General features: G+C 35.9%; 1 protein-coding gene across 1 annotated transcript; it reads left to right on the top strand.

The window, feature by feature from the left end:
• The first annotated feature begins 7,506 nt into the window (after window positions 1-7,506).
• Window positions 7,507-16,667, top strand: LOC128875993 (sterol regulatory element-binding protein cleavage-activating protein). Its single transcript, XM_054122078.1, has 13 exons — window positions 7,507-8,304; window positions 8,787-8,965; window positions 9,296-9,529; window positions 9,600-9,780; window positions 9,852-9,997; window positions 10,077-11,169; window positions 11,259-11,532; window positions 11,608-12,665; window positions 12,742-12,901; window positions 12,974-13,157; window positions 13,256-13,395; window positions 13,489-13,700; window positions 13,919-16,667. The coding sequence occupies exons 2-13, from the start codon at window positions 8,850-8,852 to the stop codon at window positions 14,096-14,098; spliced, it is 3,978 nt and encodes a 1,325-aa protein (XP_053978053.1). The 5' UTR covers window positions 7,507-8,304; window positions 8,787-8,849; the 3' UTR covers window positions 14,099-16,667.
• Window positions 16,668-17,054: the final 387 nt, after the last annotated feature.

The raw sequence follows: 17,054 nt of genomic DNA on the forward strand, positions 1-17,054 counted from the left end.
AGACAATTGTTAGCTAGGAATCTCCAAGTACTGGTTCTTAAATCGTTGCGATTGCAACTCAATTTTCAGGAAATTGGAAATTATAGAATGTGCCAAAGTCGCTAAGTTACATTCCCGTTGTGCCTGAAACTGTAGCAGTCCTTTTTCAAATTACACAAATGCTTCGACGTGCCAAGGCACGTTACAAGGCGAGCACGTTAATCTATGGTTGATATTCGTTCGTGTTGAAAGCCAATTACGAAGAGAAATACCGTATATTTTGTTTGTACTGACGTACACGCACGAAAGACGTGGGATTAAGCACAATATCCTCCGTGCGCTCAAGTTGAATCAAGCGAACCGAAATCTTGGACCGATGGAACGTTTCTCCGGATGTGCGCGGGAATAAAACGTTCGGAATCGACTAATAGCTATACGTGTATAATATATGCGGAATACTAGTCTAGCATCAGGGGGCCGCCAGACGTCAGAAACAATCTCATGCTAGCGAAAATAATGGGGGCGGGAAACGAGCGAGTGCTCAAGAACATTGGCGCAAGTACGAGAGATGCGGCTGAGCGATTAGGGCGTGAACCATTCCTAGTACACTCCCAAAGATCTATGCACAAAGCTGGTATTCTGATTATTTCCACGCTGTGCATTTCGTGCAGAATTACAACTCTATAAAATAATCGACTATTTATTAGGTCGTACCGTAAGTATTATTCCACTGAAAATCGAACAGATTTTGTTCATAATTTGAGTATGTTGCAGTCTTTAGTGATACTTAAACGTATCTCAAAGGATTCTTTCGAAATTTCAAAAATTATGGATGTAAACAAAATTATAGTATCAGAAGTACCAACTAAAAGTTGCTTTGGTTAAAAAAAAAACCTGTTTTTATAATTTTTTTAAATAAATGCAAAAACACGATTTTAGAAGTCTAAAAAAAAATTTAGAATATAGCCCCATTTGCCACCTTTGAGAGGCAACGTGTAAGTTTATGCCACTTGCATCGTATACCAGTACGACCGGTACTTGTATTTCGCGGACAATTTACGACCACGTGGCGCCATCCTTTGGGTTGTCTCGTTAACGACGAATCATATTTATGCCTCCTTTGCTTCTTATCATATAGTGATTTTATCATCAATCCCTTCGTGCAAATTACCCTACTATGATAACTGATAGCCACAGAGGAAATGCTCTTGGCTTATCTCTTGATGATCATTGTCATTACACTATAAAAAAGTTATCGCTCTTATATTTTTATATAGTTATAATATATAGAATAGCCTATCCTATAACTCTTCTGTGATATCGACTCGATGCTTGGATTAATAATCTATTTAGGAAGATTTTTTTCCAAAGAAACGGACTCAAACTTAAGAATTCCTTACAAATTCTGGACCAGCAATCTACAATTCACAAAATTTCTGATATTTTTATTGTCACTGAAAAAGAAAGGCAAAAGTGAATGTCGAATTATCCCCTATAGCTCGAGTATCTTGGGATCGAATTGCCTCTTGAACACTCTTGGTAAGAAAAGGAATGTGAATGAACTCATCCAGCTGATCTAATGTCAACGAACTTCGATGTATGTATGTACTTGATCCAAATGTGTACGGTAGAACCACGATTATCGCATGAGAGACTCGATCATTACACAGTGTTGACAAGTAGAGGGGATAATTGCTAAGCAATAATTATATCTTTCATTGAGTTTCTAATCGATCGATTAACGTAATTATTCTAAAACGTTTATAATTGCAATAGTTTTTAGCCTCGATGTTTCGCAATAATTACGGGTCTATTGTACTGTCGTTATCGAATGCCGTTACGTACTATTTAACATCGCGTACAATTATTTTGACTTAAGGGGGCACAACACTGTCAAATTTACTTACATATCAATTTTTGTTGGGGTTTCTCGAGAGACACACATTTTAAGGACGTTGTGTTAAATTTTGAGACGGTATGCCTCAAAAGGCTACCGAAACTTTAATTGATCCTACATCGAGCCATAGCCATAGGCACCTACTAGCTTAAGAATATTTTTAGTTTCTTGATCTCGGATATACCCAATGGTCACAAAACTGTGAACCGGTCAGCAGCGTTCCCGGGCGCGAAACGCATTTCTGTAATGTCTGCATTCAAGCAGAGGCTTGACCCCAGGACGGCATTGACCATTTCACAGCAGCCTAATTTCCATTTATTACGCAATTGATGCAATTAGATACGTCAATCAGCGGGATAATGGGGCGAACGAGATAGACACTGCCCGACAATATGAAGTTAATCCGTCTTCAAATGCCGACTCGATGAAAACAAGCTCGTCGGCGCGAATGGACCACTTGCCCATGTAGTGACCGTTTGTTCGTTCTACAAGACAAATTTCCTTTCTTTCCGTCGACCTAAAGACTCGTATTCAAATTGTAGAGAGGAGAACGAAAGTATACAAAATTATCTATCTCTTGACCTAAAATAAAAGAACAGCTCTGTATTCTTCTTTATTTCTACAATTATAATAGCTGTATTCAAACAGTCCAGGTGTATTACAAACTCTCAAGTATGGGTATTAATATATTGGATGCACATCGTTTAAAAAAACCATGTTAATTCTGATGACCCACCTAGGCTGAAGGGACACAGTAAGTTCCCCTATATAACTAAATCTAAATAGCGGCTATTTGTTCGGAATTTCTTGACTTTTGTATCTGTACGTTAGCGTGTTATGCGGACGTCAGTTAAAAAAAAAAAAAAAAAAAAAAAGGAAACATCTTGTCCCCGATAATCCAACTTCCTCATAAGTAAACGATGTGCGATTCAAATGACGTAGCACTGCTACTATAATTATAGTACATAACTGAAATAGACAGTTTTCTTTTTCGCGCCACGTGTGTTACATAAACGATCGCAGACAATAATCAGTTTTACATTTATTCTATGTTGACTGAGGCCCGATGATGTTTCACAGGTATGTCACTACCGACGTACATATATGCACAGGTTGTCTATTTATATAAACATTACCACACAAAGTAATTGAGTGCAAGACGCGGAAGAATCTTTTGGGACCACCCGATACTTAACGTTACCATCGAATTTTCGAAAATGTTTGTTCTCGACGTCCGTTACAAAAATTGGTAAAGATTCCAATAGCCGTGGTAAATGGTACCTAAAGAGCGTTTTTTCGTTATCCGAGTGTTTGAATCTCGTCTACAGATTGTAAATATTCATGAGTATGACGCGCGAAATCGGTGTTTCACAGTAAAAACGGAACGTCGACGGATTGAAGAATTCGACGGGTAACGAAAGAGAAAACTATACACGGTTCAATTGACTATAGCAGTAGGAAAATATAAGGAAGATAAAAAAAGCGACAAAAAAGTGTTAGCTTGCCGAGCGTTCGTGGTTTGTATAATTAATTGTATTTAACCAATGGCGTAGTTAAGTTCTCTGGGTCTTCGAGCAGGAAACCAATTTAAACTCCGTATTTTTATTAAGATCAATTTCATCTAAATATTTCGTAAGGAACATATTTTAATCATTTTATGACTTTATTTCACAAGTTCCAAGATCATGAAAATTAATATCAGAATACAATTCCGCTTATCGAATAGAATTGAAAAGTAATGTCGTTAGAAAATCATTGGTAATATTTTTGAAATCTAATTTACTGCGCTCAATACCTATTAGAATTTATGACCTAGGAATAACATTGCAAGAATATTTAAGATTTTTCCTGCTCGCTATTTAAGACTTTGTAAGATTTTTCCTGCTCGCTTAATACATTAGAATTTCATACAGTGTTTATCATTGAACATTTTGTTTCCTCTAATAGTGCATGAACATGTTTTTATTTAAAAATTTCATCCATCTGAAATACAGTGAAGAAAAAACTGATTACTATTATTAAAGAAGAAATCTGAAACCGGTTTGGAAATTAGTATTGTTCTTTATCGTCATACTTAGTATTTGTTCCGTACTTGTTGGTTATTTAAGGCAAATTAATGCATTACACGGAGGAACGACTTCGATTTGCAGCTGTTTATCCACCTATGGACTTTAGGGAAGTAGAGTATCAAATTCACCGGAGCCTCAGATCTTTGCCAACTTTTGCGATACGGTAGCTACGCTACGCTACGGTATTGTAAATATTCATAATGCAATCGTTGAATGTGCGTCAACGCGAACAAAAATTCCATGTGAGATAGCAGAGATCGTATATCGAAATTGATGGAAGACGCAAGTACCGATTGCACACTGTGTGCAATAATAATAATGAGCAATTACCCGCTATTCCGAGTAAAGTAGTCGTCGAGATAAGACTTTTTTTTTAATTAATAGTATCTGTAAACTATAGAAAAATAAAATTTGGCGTTGGTTACTGCGTACCAAAAATAACAAGAAAGAAAACACGACGACGCGTTCAGTCACAGCCTACACTGGTACTAGCCGTGCTGAGGCACGAATTAGGTGATTCCCATAGTAAACAAGTTTTTTTTTTTCTTTTTTTTTAAATTAAAAATGAACAGTATAAAGAAAAAAAATTTCGCTCCCAAGGATGAATTCTTCAAAGAATGTTATTTCAATAAATAGAAATGGTGATTCTGACGAAATTAAGTCATCGAGTAGCACAAGTGTCCTCGGTGTACAAAATATTCGGCTACTCGGGTCATGAAGCACACGCGTGACATACGAAAATCGTATCTGAGAACCGTGAAGAGTGGCAGATAACCTTCACGCATAAAAGTCCCCTCGATTACCCCGACTCCCATGAAATCAGTCGCAATTAGAAATTTTCCACTTCATCGAGGAATGGGAAACGAATTTGACTATCCTCGTAGCCAAGTCCACATGACTCTATCGTCCGCTTTATCAGAGTCGCATTTGCGGAGTAGTTAGGCGTCTAAGATACGGTATATGGAGGGAATCTGAGAATAATGATGGCGAAAACAGCATAAAAAGTTTCTCAAACTTTTATCTACGAGTTATACGGGACACGGACGAGTCTAGAAACGAGAGGATCAGAAAACTTTTCAAATATAAGGGGATATTCTAGTCTAGAGCGTCAATTTTTAGTGCTTTCTGAAGATTACGTTTGTTTTTTATCTATGAGGAATTTTGTAACGCTGAAAGGAATCAGTCTTGCACATACGACGATATAATATCTATAATATAATAATTTTTACGAAATCGTATTTCAAAGCCAAATTGTTATTTTCGGCTACGATCTACCCTAAGTTTGGTAAAATTAAAGGACATCCGTGCAAGTTCGTCCAAGAAACACAGTTTCGCCGAGACTTGAAATGCTAGGAATCGATTCGACTTTACACGGTAATTTCACACAATCGTGGCTTCGAGTCAACATCAGGAAATATCAATCGGTAGCATGTAATTGGAACAGGATAATTTTCGGAGTACAAAAACCTGACGCTATTAACCTTGAATCCAGTTGCAGGACATTTATTCACAGACAACAAAACTCTGGACCCTGAGAGGAAAAAACAGTAGGTATGTACAATTCTTCCAAGAATTGTTATTTCATATTGTGCATATTTCCAAGCCAAGACGAGCAAAAAATTCCTTTTCGTTAATCGGAAAGGAAATATAAGTGAAAAATTAGTAGCGATGGTTACGTCGGAATACTTTCCGATACATCAGTTTCAATACTTCTGACCGAGGAAAAAAATTATGTCGATACGATGTTATTGTCATAAATGTATTAATAGATTTATGACAAAGGGAAAAAAATTATGTCGATACAATATTATTGTCATAAATGTATTAGTAGATTTATGACACGTATCAGAAATGTATGTAGTTTTAGTGTGCGATGATATGAATTCATTTTCTTTTACATTATCAAAAAAGATACATAATGAGTTTAATCGATTTCGCCGAATGAAAATGAAAAGTACGAAGTTCGAGAAACACTGGTCTTTACTATTTCCTGAGTTAGTGGACCGATTCGAAATTAATTCGTCTTGTATAATGTGGTTCATAGGGGCCAAGGGTCATGAAAAATAAGCTGATTGTAGCATGTTGGTTAGAAAAAAAATATTTGTGATACCCATTTGAAATCGTTTCTATATCTGGTAACAGATAAGGAACATATTTATTGGGGCACGTTTAAGGAACAAGGTGGACTTGGAAACTTCGACAGAAGAAATGACATAAAAAACATATTGTAAATAGCATTCAGGCGTCTCTAAATCAAATTGTCTAGGACAAAAGAAAATTTAAATAGTTCACTAACAAAGGAAATAATCATGATCCCACCCCCTCCCCTCTTCTGCTGATTAATTCTGTCGACGATTCGCTGCCGTTTGTTATCAGCTTAGTATCATACTTTGAATGCAAAAGGTAGTTTATGACATAAAAAAATGTGGATAGCTCAAACATTAATTTGAAAGTTTGTAGAATCCGGTTGTATCAAGCATTTATATTTAATTCGCGATATCCAAAAATATATTTTATCATATTTTTTGTTAACTATATTTTAGATATATGCATATAGCTTCTAGATATACCGTTCGAATGACTCGAAATGTAATTCCCCCCAAAAAACCATGAAACGTTGTGTCCACGAAACATTGATTAAGTAATCAAAATAGTACTTTATTGTTGTCCGTGATAACTACAAAAATATTTCGTCAGTCTCTTCCTACACCGTATCTCGAATATTCACCAGAGCAAAACAACGTGATAATTCTGAATTATTTTCGGATCAAGAAGTTTGTTTTGTTGAGACAGAATGTGAATAATAAAATTGATCGAAAACATTACGTACTTCGTTCGAATTCTTCGATAACGGTTGTCTACGCTTAATAATTTCATAGCAATTATTCAACAATCAATAACGATAATTTCATAACAATTTTGAAAATGTACGAAAATCGAATAATTCTTTCGATTAATTAACATTAACGATCATTTTTTTTTTCTGCCACTTTTTATAATTCTCCTCCCAATGATTCGGAGGAGATCCTAATGTGATTTTCCCCCCCTAAATACAAGAAAATTTAAGAAATTAGTATAGAATTATGCAACAATTATTTGAGAATCATTTAAGTTCATGCTTCGAAAGTGAAGATAACTTACTTAAAGTGTTCCCTAAGGGTACCGAACGTTATTAGCAGCAATTCACGTACCATTTAACAACGAATGCTTTAGTTTGGTCACGATAATAGATAACATACCGAAGAACGTAGTAAGAAACCGCAGCTTTTATCGCGCCTAGAAAAACGTATTCATTTAATCGAAACGTTTTCATTCGCGCGAGGATAATTGCCGACGACGCGAGATTTTCGTTGTATCATTTGCGCAAAGGCGGGCGCCCAGCTTGAAGTTCAACTGTAAACTCTAGCCGGGTTTCGCAAAGATTAGATTTCAAAAAATATTTCAGCACGTGCATGGGAAACGTAGGAGGGGAGTGCGGGTCACATCGCGTTAATGCAACTAGCGATTGGTCGCGAATCGGAGGCTCGGCCGGAACGATTAAAAATAAATTACCATCGCGTATAGCGTCGCGCGAGTTAAACTGAAACCGGCCAGTGCACTCGATAAATTTACGTCGGTCATACGGTTGCTCGTACGCGCGTTGGATTCCAACGCTGTTGGAAGTCGTTTCTCGGTTATCGTTTTCTTCGAATTCGCCTGAGCGTCGTGTTTGCTCGCAAGACAGAAATAAGCAGAATTTTATTCGAACGGTAGACGACGAACGAAAACGGTGCACAGTGATTTACTCGAGTGAACAGTTATTCGGTAAAGCTACGCGATTACGTATATATAATTCAGATTGTAATTCTTATCGAACGAATAACGCATTGAACATTATTTGAATTTTGTACGTTGATAAGAATTTCACCCATCTCTGAGTCGAAAAAATGACGTGCTACCGGGAACACGTGTGAGTGATCCGCGTACATTTCGACGCGTGTGTCATCGCTAGATCAATTTCCAGTGTGTTATCTATGCTCCAATGTGTGCGACGGCAAGTCAGACCTAACCTCGAAATTCCGCAAACTGCACTCTGGTTCACAATTACACGTTTCCTGGTGTTGTCGTGTCTCAACGATATCGTGTTAAACGTACGTAGGTGTCAGGTATAATATCCTGGATCGGATAAATTTTTCGTGCTTGGAAATCATCGGTGGATCATCCGTGACAGTGATGCGTGAATTGTGACGATGTCCATTTAACAGTGGCTGTATCAATCTGAAATGGAATCGTCGCATCGTTGGTGTATTTTGTGGCTCACAATGTAAAACGAAAACAACATTTGGCCGAGGAATGTTATAATTAGTAGTGCGCATATATGTAAGTACTGTGAAATATCTGTCTCGTAGACGTTACACTCTATGTGCATCTTATTAGTCGTTGAATACGATCGCGTTTTATCATCGTTCCTTTTATTGTCGTGGTTGCGTCATTAATTTACGCGAAGGAAACGCACTTATTACGTTGCAGCGTTGCGCACTTCGTCGATTATTTCCCGTTCTGATGAAAATAAAACAGAATGATGTGTCAGTTGCGTAATGTCACTAACAACTCGGGAAAAACACGTGTACGTTTCTTTAATTTTTCGTAACCTCACTCTTGCTGTTTTCCTGTTGAGTATTCTCGGGTAGAGTGAAGGTTTTGAATATGTGCGCAAAATAATATTTAGTTAGAGAACATTCGCTACAGCGAACATACAAATAGGCCTATAAATTTTTCTATAAGATTGAACAATGTATTAGTTTATAGTGTACTAGTCTGTCATCGGTGCTACTTCACAGAATTTTGATAATTATTTATAGGTCAATTATAAACAATATGTACCTTACATGCTACGAAACATGGTGAGGCAACCTTAAGGTGAAATGTTCCGTAGTTTACCAGACAGGGTGGCAGGGCTGTACTATGGCCATGGCCTGTTTTGCTCTTCTCATCCATTTGCTGTTATTTCATTGGCAATCTCGATTATATTACTATGTTGGTTAGTATCATTTAATTCAAATTACTCATAGACTCACTATGAAGTCTGTCAGTAAAATTTAAAGGAATGTACAGTCTGCAAATTTAAGCAAACAAAACTGGTAACATTGTTAATCTAAAGCTGCTTGTTAGTTTGTTGAACAATAAACTGTTCATAAGGACTGTTTGGTTGCAAGCAATTTGTATCTGAAAATGAATGAAGTACAACAATAAGATTACTACAATAAGGTCGTTTCAAGTGACAGAACTTATAGTGGGACTGTAGAAATAAACTTAAATTAAGAATATGTGGAGAAAACAGTGAACAAAGGACTATTGCTTTCTCCTTTAGCTATCCTTTAGTCAATTTGCCCATGCCTGGCAATGCACCAAGGACTGTAATCAATCATACTGTTGTGCCTGAAAACAATACGGAGAACTCTGCATTTTATGTGCAACAAGTAGTGTTGAGAACTGCAGTTGTTCCATGGACAGAAGACTTAACATTAATGGATGCCTTTCGGGGTCCACTTTATGAAGTTTTTAATCTCTTAGAGATTATACAAAATTACCAGCATCCAGAAACGTAAGTGGTGTGTATTCAAGGAAAACTGAAATCAATTAATTTTTTTTTTCATATCTATTATACTTTGCAGATTGAAAACACTTGATCAAGTGTGTTTACACATTGAAGCAATTAAGAAAAGAAATGGTAAAAAACAGGAAATTTTGCCAGAATACAATTGCCTTGTTCTTTCACCTGCTAACTTATGGCAGCGAAGCATCGAATTATATACACAGGATACAAATCTTATAAATACAATATATTCGTATCAGGTAAGGACATTAGGAATGTAGTACAATATTATTAGAATCAGCCACTTCAATTATATGATTGTGTATTATAGAATCTCCAAAAGGGTAAAATTAGTTTAGCTGAAATAATGTTTGGAATGAACCTTAAAGAAACTGGAGTAAAACGGTATCCAATTCGTCTTCGGCAGAGAATTTTACAATATGCAGTAACTATTTTTTTAAAGGACTATGATCCAAAGTAAGCAATTTATTAAAACATACCTGAATTCGTAATTACTATTATTTCAGTAGTATAATATTCTGTTCATTAATTTCAGCTTTATAAAAGGGTTGCAACATAGGCTAAAAAGTTACTATCACCTTCATCAAACAGAAGGTGATAATACTACCAATGTACCAGTAGATGAAATGTTACATATCTTTTATCCTGGTGAATTTAATTATAGTGACTTCTTCCCACTAATGATGACGTTTAATGCTCTCTTTTTCTATGTTTATTTTTCTGTACGAAAAATAGAAGTAATAAAGTCAAAGATTGGTATAGCATTTAGCGCGACCATTGCAGTGATAGGTTCATTATCTATGACTGTGGGCCTATGCTTTTTTTTTGGCTTAACGTTAAGCTTAAGTGGAAAAGAAGTGTTCCCATATCTGGTGGTTATTGTGGGACTAGAAAATGTTTTGATATTGACTAAAAGTGTAGTGAGTACGCCAGCCCATTTGGACGTGAAAATACGCGTTGCCCAAGCTTTGGCTAAAGAGGGTTGGTCTATTACTAAAAACCTACTTACAGAAGTGACGATTTTAACGATCGGATTGTTCACTTTCGTGCCAGCCATTCAAGAGTTTTGTATTTTTGCCATTGTTGGCTTGGTCAATGACTTTTTTCTTCAAATGGTCTTTTTTTCAACGATTCTTGCTGTCGATATCAAACGCACCGAACTGTCCAATGAGACATCTAAATTCCATTTCCCGAATGCATCGACCATGCGGAAACAACAATTCACGACAACTATATCGAATAGAAAGCCGAACATCTTTCGATCAAAGTCTCATCCAAGATTAAATGGGCTGTCCAATGGTCCAACGACCGTCATAGCATCAAACACGCAGAACGCTCAAACACTGGATAAAATTCCAAAACGTTTACGTTTAGTTCACTTTTGGGCACGGACACGAATATTTCAACGTGCGTTTATGGTTTGGATGGTTGTTTGGATTAGTATGATTATTTATAATTCTGGGATTGTTGAACATGTTATACATTTAAGTGAAACATTGAAGTCAGATTCTGATATCGACGGATATACTTTAGACAGACCTCATTCAAACAATTATGTCGAATTAAATACTATGAAACCACTATCGGTACCATCCGCTATCATCGACTCCAATCATGTGAATAAACAGGTGACTTGATTCAAGTATATTTTGCTGTAACAATTTTATATAACTTCTAGAATATTAATTTTAATACATTATATTTTCTAACAAATAAGGACGACCTAGCTAATAACATTACCGAAGAACTAAATAAACTAAGACCAGTGGATTTTCCACCTTGGAATCGATTATCGCTATATCATTGGTCTTCGATCCTTTCTATGTACAATATTTCCGCCGCTGATGGACGTATAACTATATTACCGACAATGAGACTATCTCATGCTGTAAGTCCACAACTGGTCAAACAAATTAGTAATCCTAATGATGTACAACATTTTCAATGGCAGAGTCTTGCTACTGCAGCCCTCGATCCGTTAGACTTTTCAGGTTTGTGAAACCTACGAGAGCTACCGAATTTCAACTTTGAATTTATAAATTACGTATTTATTTTAATTATCACAGACATGGAGTTACCAACTAGATCTGAAGGTCGCAGTTTTAAAGCAGACGCTCCTTTCATTCCATCGAGTCCAATGGAAATATTTTTGGCAGCAGTACTTTGTCTCATAAGCGTTATTGTTGTTGCTTATACAATGGTTGTTCTTTATCGTTGTATTTGCTCGAGAAACTATGCCGAATGGCGAGCTAGCTGGCACCAACCAGAAAAAGCCCATGATTCGGCAACACAACTAGTTCTAGAGGCATTGCCGCTAGTCCTTGATGGGCACACGCAGGAAGTAGAATGCATTGCTACAGATAGCAACACCATCGCTAGCACCTGCTTAGCTGGCCACATCAGGGTATGGGATGCAACGTCCGGTGAGCAACTAGCTCACATTGATAGAAAACAGTTTTTTAGCAGTCCCCGGAAAAACTTGAATCAAACGACACCAGATATGGACGAGTTAATGTCAGATTACGAAAGTGGTTCACCACCCTCGAGAGGAGAAATGGAGAACACTAATTCGTTTGGGCTATACTCCTCTATCCACTGCAGAAAGTCATCTCCTGGATTATGCAATTCGCAAAGAGGACAAAATAGTAATAGTAATAAGAGACATTCTATGGGGAATACGTTCGATTATGATTATCAGCTGAACGAATTTGGCATGGAAAAACAAAAAAAACTTCGTAGAAGTTTAGACAATGCTTATGATATTCCCGACTTAAAGTCCACGATTAATATCAAATTTTCGTCCATGAAACACTTTCGAACGCAACTAAATTATGAATCAGGATTCGATTTTGGTGACCAGTATAAACACCTTGTCGAAGAACATAACAAGTCTATAAATAAACTACAGAAGTCCGAAAGTTTAGAGCAGTTATGCATGCCTAGTGGAAGATTAAATTCTTCTGGTTTTCTAGATAGCATATCCTCATTGAATACAGATAGAACCACGCAATTTTCACAGGTGATATCTCCTATCTGGTGTATAGATTATCAAGAAAATCTTATAGTAGTAGGATGTGCCAACGGAAGTTTAGAATTTTGGGAAGGCACTACAGGTAGATTCAAGGTAACAACATAAACTAACATCGATCCGAGTGGCGCCGGTATCTCAGAAAAATGAAAAATAATTAATTATATTTCAGTGTTTATTTGACGATGGATCGGGGCTTGGGATATCCGCCGTTAAATTCGTCGGCAGTAGAGTAGTAGCAGCTAAGTTAAGCGGTTCTGTTGACTTTCTGCAGTTAGAGAGTTACAGTGAAGGTCAACAAATTGATTGGGGTTTCACCTCGTATAGAAGAAGTTAGTTTGTTTATAAATGTCTTACATTGCTGCTTCTAAACTTTCCTTTCCTACACTATCTTCTTTTTTTAGCTCATGTTCGAACGGGAAGTGCTGGCTCACCTATGGATATAAATAACATCATGCAATCTGAAGAAGACCTTCGTTGTATGAAAATTAGTTCTCATAGAGCTCACCAACAAGCAATAACCGTGCTTGACAGTGAGGGTGGTCGTGTCCTAACTGGCAGTCAGGACCATACTCTTAAAGTATATAGGTATGTATCTTTACTCTGTAATTTGTTTAAATTTTTAATACTGTGTGGAGTTTGTTAGACCCCAAGTGTAATGTATGTAAACTTATCTTATATTCCAGGTTAGAGGATCAATTGCTATTATATACTCTTCATGGGCACAGTGGTCCCATATCTTGTCTGTTTATTGACAGGATGAGTCCCATGACATCCGGTAGCGGATCTCAAGATGGAATGCTATGTGTTTGGGATCTTCTAACTGGTATGTATCCTTTTATATAAAAGGAAGGTATATGGAAGGTCAAGCTGTACATAAACAAACTTATCTTTTTCTTTTCTTTTTCTGTGCTTGCAGGAACATGCATGTATAGTATACAGGCTCACGATGGTGCGGTGGCAGCTATTGCATGTTCCGTGTCTTATGTGATAAGCATTGGAACTGACGAGAGGTTATGTGTGTGGGAACGGTTTCAGGGACACTTACTACATGCTCTTCCAGCACACAGATCAGCGTACAGTTTACAGTTAGTGATGCTAACGCATCATCTACTCATCACTAGCAATCAGGTATTTAAATATTTTCCTTTCAGTAGAAGTTGAAAGTTAGTACTATACATTAGCGCTGTGTAATTGTTTTAAACTCACAGCACAATTTAAAAAAATATTCTTGGTCTTTTTAAATTCATGACATAATTTAGAGGGAGATAGCTTGATGTGATTCTTAATATATACGTATATGAGTTTTTATTAAATATATTATTAAATAAATGTTTGTCAAATTGCAGGGATCACTAGTAGTTTGGGATGTAAGGACAGGAGAACCCGTACGCGAAGTGAGGTTGGGTCACAAGGATAGCTGTATTTTCGTTAAACAAATGTTAGCGTTAAGGGATAGCGTAGTTTGCGATTTCGGAAGACAATTACGAATAATCAGGTTCCCGCTGGTCTCTGACAAGTTAGATTAAGATCTGTATATGCACTTTGTACATAGTTGTTTCGGTTTTCTTTTCTTCTTATTTGATTTTAATACTTGCGCAAAGTCTTTCGCCTTTGCCTGGAAATATAGATTTTTACACGATGTACATTTCATATTTTAAATCGTTGTACACAATTTTAATATAAATGTTTTACATTACTGACTACGTCGTAGTCGCGCCTTAATATTTATACTCCATTGAGATAGTAAATAAATTACGCTTGTCCTCTTCAATGAGGAATGTATACAGATCTTAAATCGAATCGATACGGTGGCACGAGTGCGCTGCGGGAATGTGGAATAAAAAGCTGAGGACAGTGACGCGTGCTATGGAAAATTCATATTTTTAGATAATTAAACTGGAGAATGAAGTAACTCCGGTATCTCTGTACATTGTCTTAGAAGAATGGCTGTGCTACATTTTGAAGCATCTGTTTACTTTCGTGACGCAATTTGGAAGCATTTCCGTAGCGTCGGTCATTTTTTATGTAAATTGTTTCGGAACAAATTGATAAGCTCTAATTGATATTACGATAAGTAGAAAACTGCATTTGTTAAACCGGTGCTGTTCCATGACACGGAGGTGCTGGGTCTTCGCTTCTGTGTTGTAAAAACGAGTCCGTGGCAATACTGATTAATCGTGAAATGTAAACAATTAGAATGTCACTACTTACAGTGTCATTGGATTAAAAAATGTATCTAATGTATCAGTTTAACAAAATTAAGGCCAAAAGTTTGACTGAATTCAGCACGTCAAGTATTTAAACTTGAAAAGTTTTAAGATGAACGTCGCGAAGTTTTACGTTAATTATATAGTGAAATTTCCTTCTTTGTACATATGTAACCTGGTTACATGTATCACGGTCTAAGAGTGCCTTTATTCGATTTTAATTTAGTCCGATTAAGTGAAAAAGTGTTGTAGTAATGGAATATAAAAATTGAACAAATAGATCTCAGTCTTCTGGTTTGTAGCAGATTCTAAGTAATTTTGAAGAAGACTTAAACAAACTCGCTGTATGCTAAATGGTGACACATTTAGATCATTGATCTGCAGCTGTTAATTGAAGAGTATTTATGTTTGCCAACAATAGTTCTCTTCACATTGTTAGGATTAATACTTGGAATGGAATGATTCAACTTTTAACATCTCCTTTACTAAACGTTCAGTCTTGTTTAGCTGTAGCAGTCTATTTTTGTAAGAAGAATAATTCTCTCAAGCAAGTTAAGATATGTTATATATGTCATGATACACACATAAAATATCTTGTTTCTTCACGATACATAATAGTTCAAAGAGAAGCCTGTACATTTTACGATACATTTAGATAGTACAGCGAAATGTACAAAGAAAATTATGACCAAGTCCGTGTGAAAAGTTATATAGATTCATTGTTAAAAGAAAGTGTTTAATATTTCACGAACAATTCTTAATAATTAACTGGATGTCTATTTGAATGAAATTTTCAAAGCGTTGTTTTTACCATGACGGAATACGAATGTTGTCTAATTTGCAAGAAAATGGAGTGAACTATTTAACTGAACGCAAATTTCTATGCTTCCAATGATGTAATACTTGATAGTATACGAACAGCTTCCAATGAAGTACTAAATCTTTATGCGATTCGTTAAAAAAGAAGAAACAAAATTTCTAATCCTATCATTTTCATAAAACAGTCCAAGGGATTTGAAAATTTCCATGCAAATATTTCCAGTCAATGTTAGAGCATACTTTCTGCAATTAAAGTTTAATATGTGTGATGCGAAATGAATGTTACAACGCAATCGTCTGTACGCCTTTAGACTGAACTGTAAGACGATTTACATCGACGAGTCTCGTTTTAGTTTCTGATGACCTGTTCGACGTAACTTGTACTTGTGATCATGGTCATTGATCTACTAATATAGATATATATTTAAAAATATAGATGTGTATATTTATATATACACATGTATATTCTTAACCAAAGTTGTTAATCATATCAAGTCATGGCACGCTTGCTCATGTGGGAGTTAAATCATGAAAAACAGTAAAAAAGAAAAATATCTAAAGTGCTTTTAACGGCGCAGCTGGTTGGCTAACGATCATTTAGAAGTCCGAGTGATTTTTATATTTATTTAATTAATTTAACATGTGTAAATCTCTCATACACCAGATATATTGTTCTTAATAAATTCTCACATTTACTAAATCTTGATTTCCTTTTGTTCCCGTGATCTCATTGTAATTCTAATATTTTATTTTGTTCTTTTCTTTTCTTATTTCTTATCATATTAATTAATCACAATGAATTGGTTCGTAATTATTGACAAATGTTTAGACTTTCCTTCCTTCCTCATAAAATAACAGAATAATGGTGAACGGAAGTTACCGACTGAGCAGATTTGCGCTTAAAAATAGAAACAGGTAATAATCATGTTATCATTATAATGCACACTGTATTTTTTTAATAATTCAAATAAAATAAAAATGGCAATGTCAGTAGACCAATCACGGCGTAAAGAATATTTGTGATGTTAGAATGGTAATTTTAATAAATTGCAGCTATTTGTTTTCTGTTTATTTTCAAAATGATTTTAACCCTCTTGTTGTTGTATATAGCTTAACGTCATCGAAGATTAAATGAACAGAACGTCTTCGTTGTAAGAAGAACATCTGTAGTAATAGTTTGGCAAGTTTAGTGGAATTTTCCTTTTGGTAAGGATTAAGTTATCGATCCGGTAGGAAAATATCGGTTTTAACAGTGGGAGGCTAGGAGATCAATGGGCGATGCGAAAGGTGGAGTATAATTCCACGATTAGACTACGTGCGTAATGTCGAATGCAAATTTTAATCTTTTATAAGATAGCAAGGAAGCGATATGTAATCTGCAGAAAATTATGGGTATTATATACGTTCACACGTTATTACAATTATTGTTATTCTTACCACATTTTGTAATTAACAT

This window comes from Hylaeus volcanicus, chromosome 1 (genome assembly GCF_026283585.1).
Source record: "Hylaeus volcanicus isolate JK05 chromosome 1, UHH_iyHylVolc1.0_haploid, whole genome shotgun sequence".
NCBI classification, from domain to species: domain Eukaryota; kingdom Metazoa; phylum Arthropoda; class Insecta; order Hymenoptera; family Colletidae; genus Hylaeus; species Hylaeus volcanicus.

Coding starts and splice junctions, on each gene's coding strand:
- LOC128875993 (XM_054122078.1), top strand. CDS start 8,850: ATGTTCCGTAGTTTACCAGACAGGGTGGCAGGGCTGTACTATGGCCAT. Junction 8,966..9,295: donor TCGATTATATTACTATGTTG/GTTAGTATCATT, acceptor TTTCTCCTTTAG/CTATCCTTTAGTCAATTTGC. Junction 11,533..11,607: donor CGATCCGTTAGACTTTTCAG/GTTTGTGAAACC, acceptor TAATTATCACAG/ACATGGAGTTACCAACTAGA.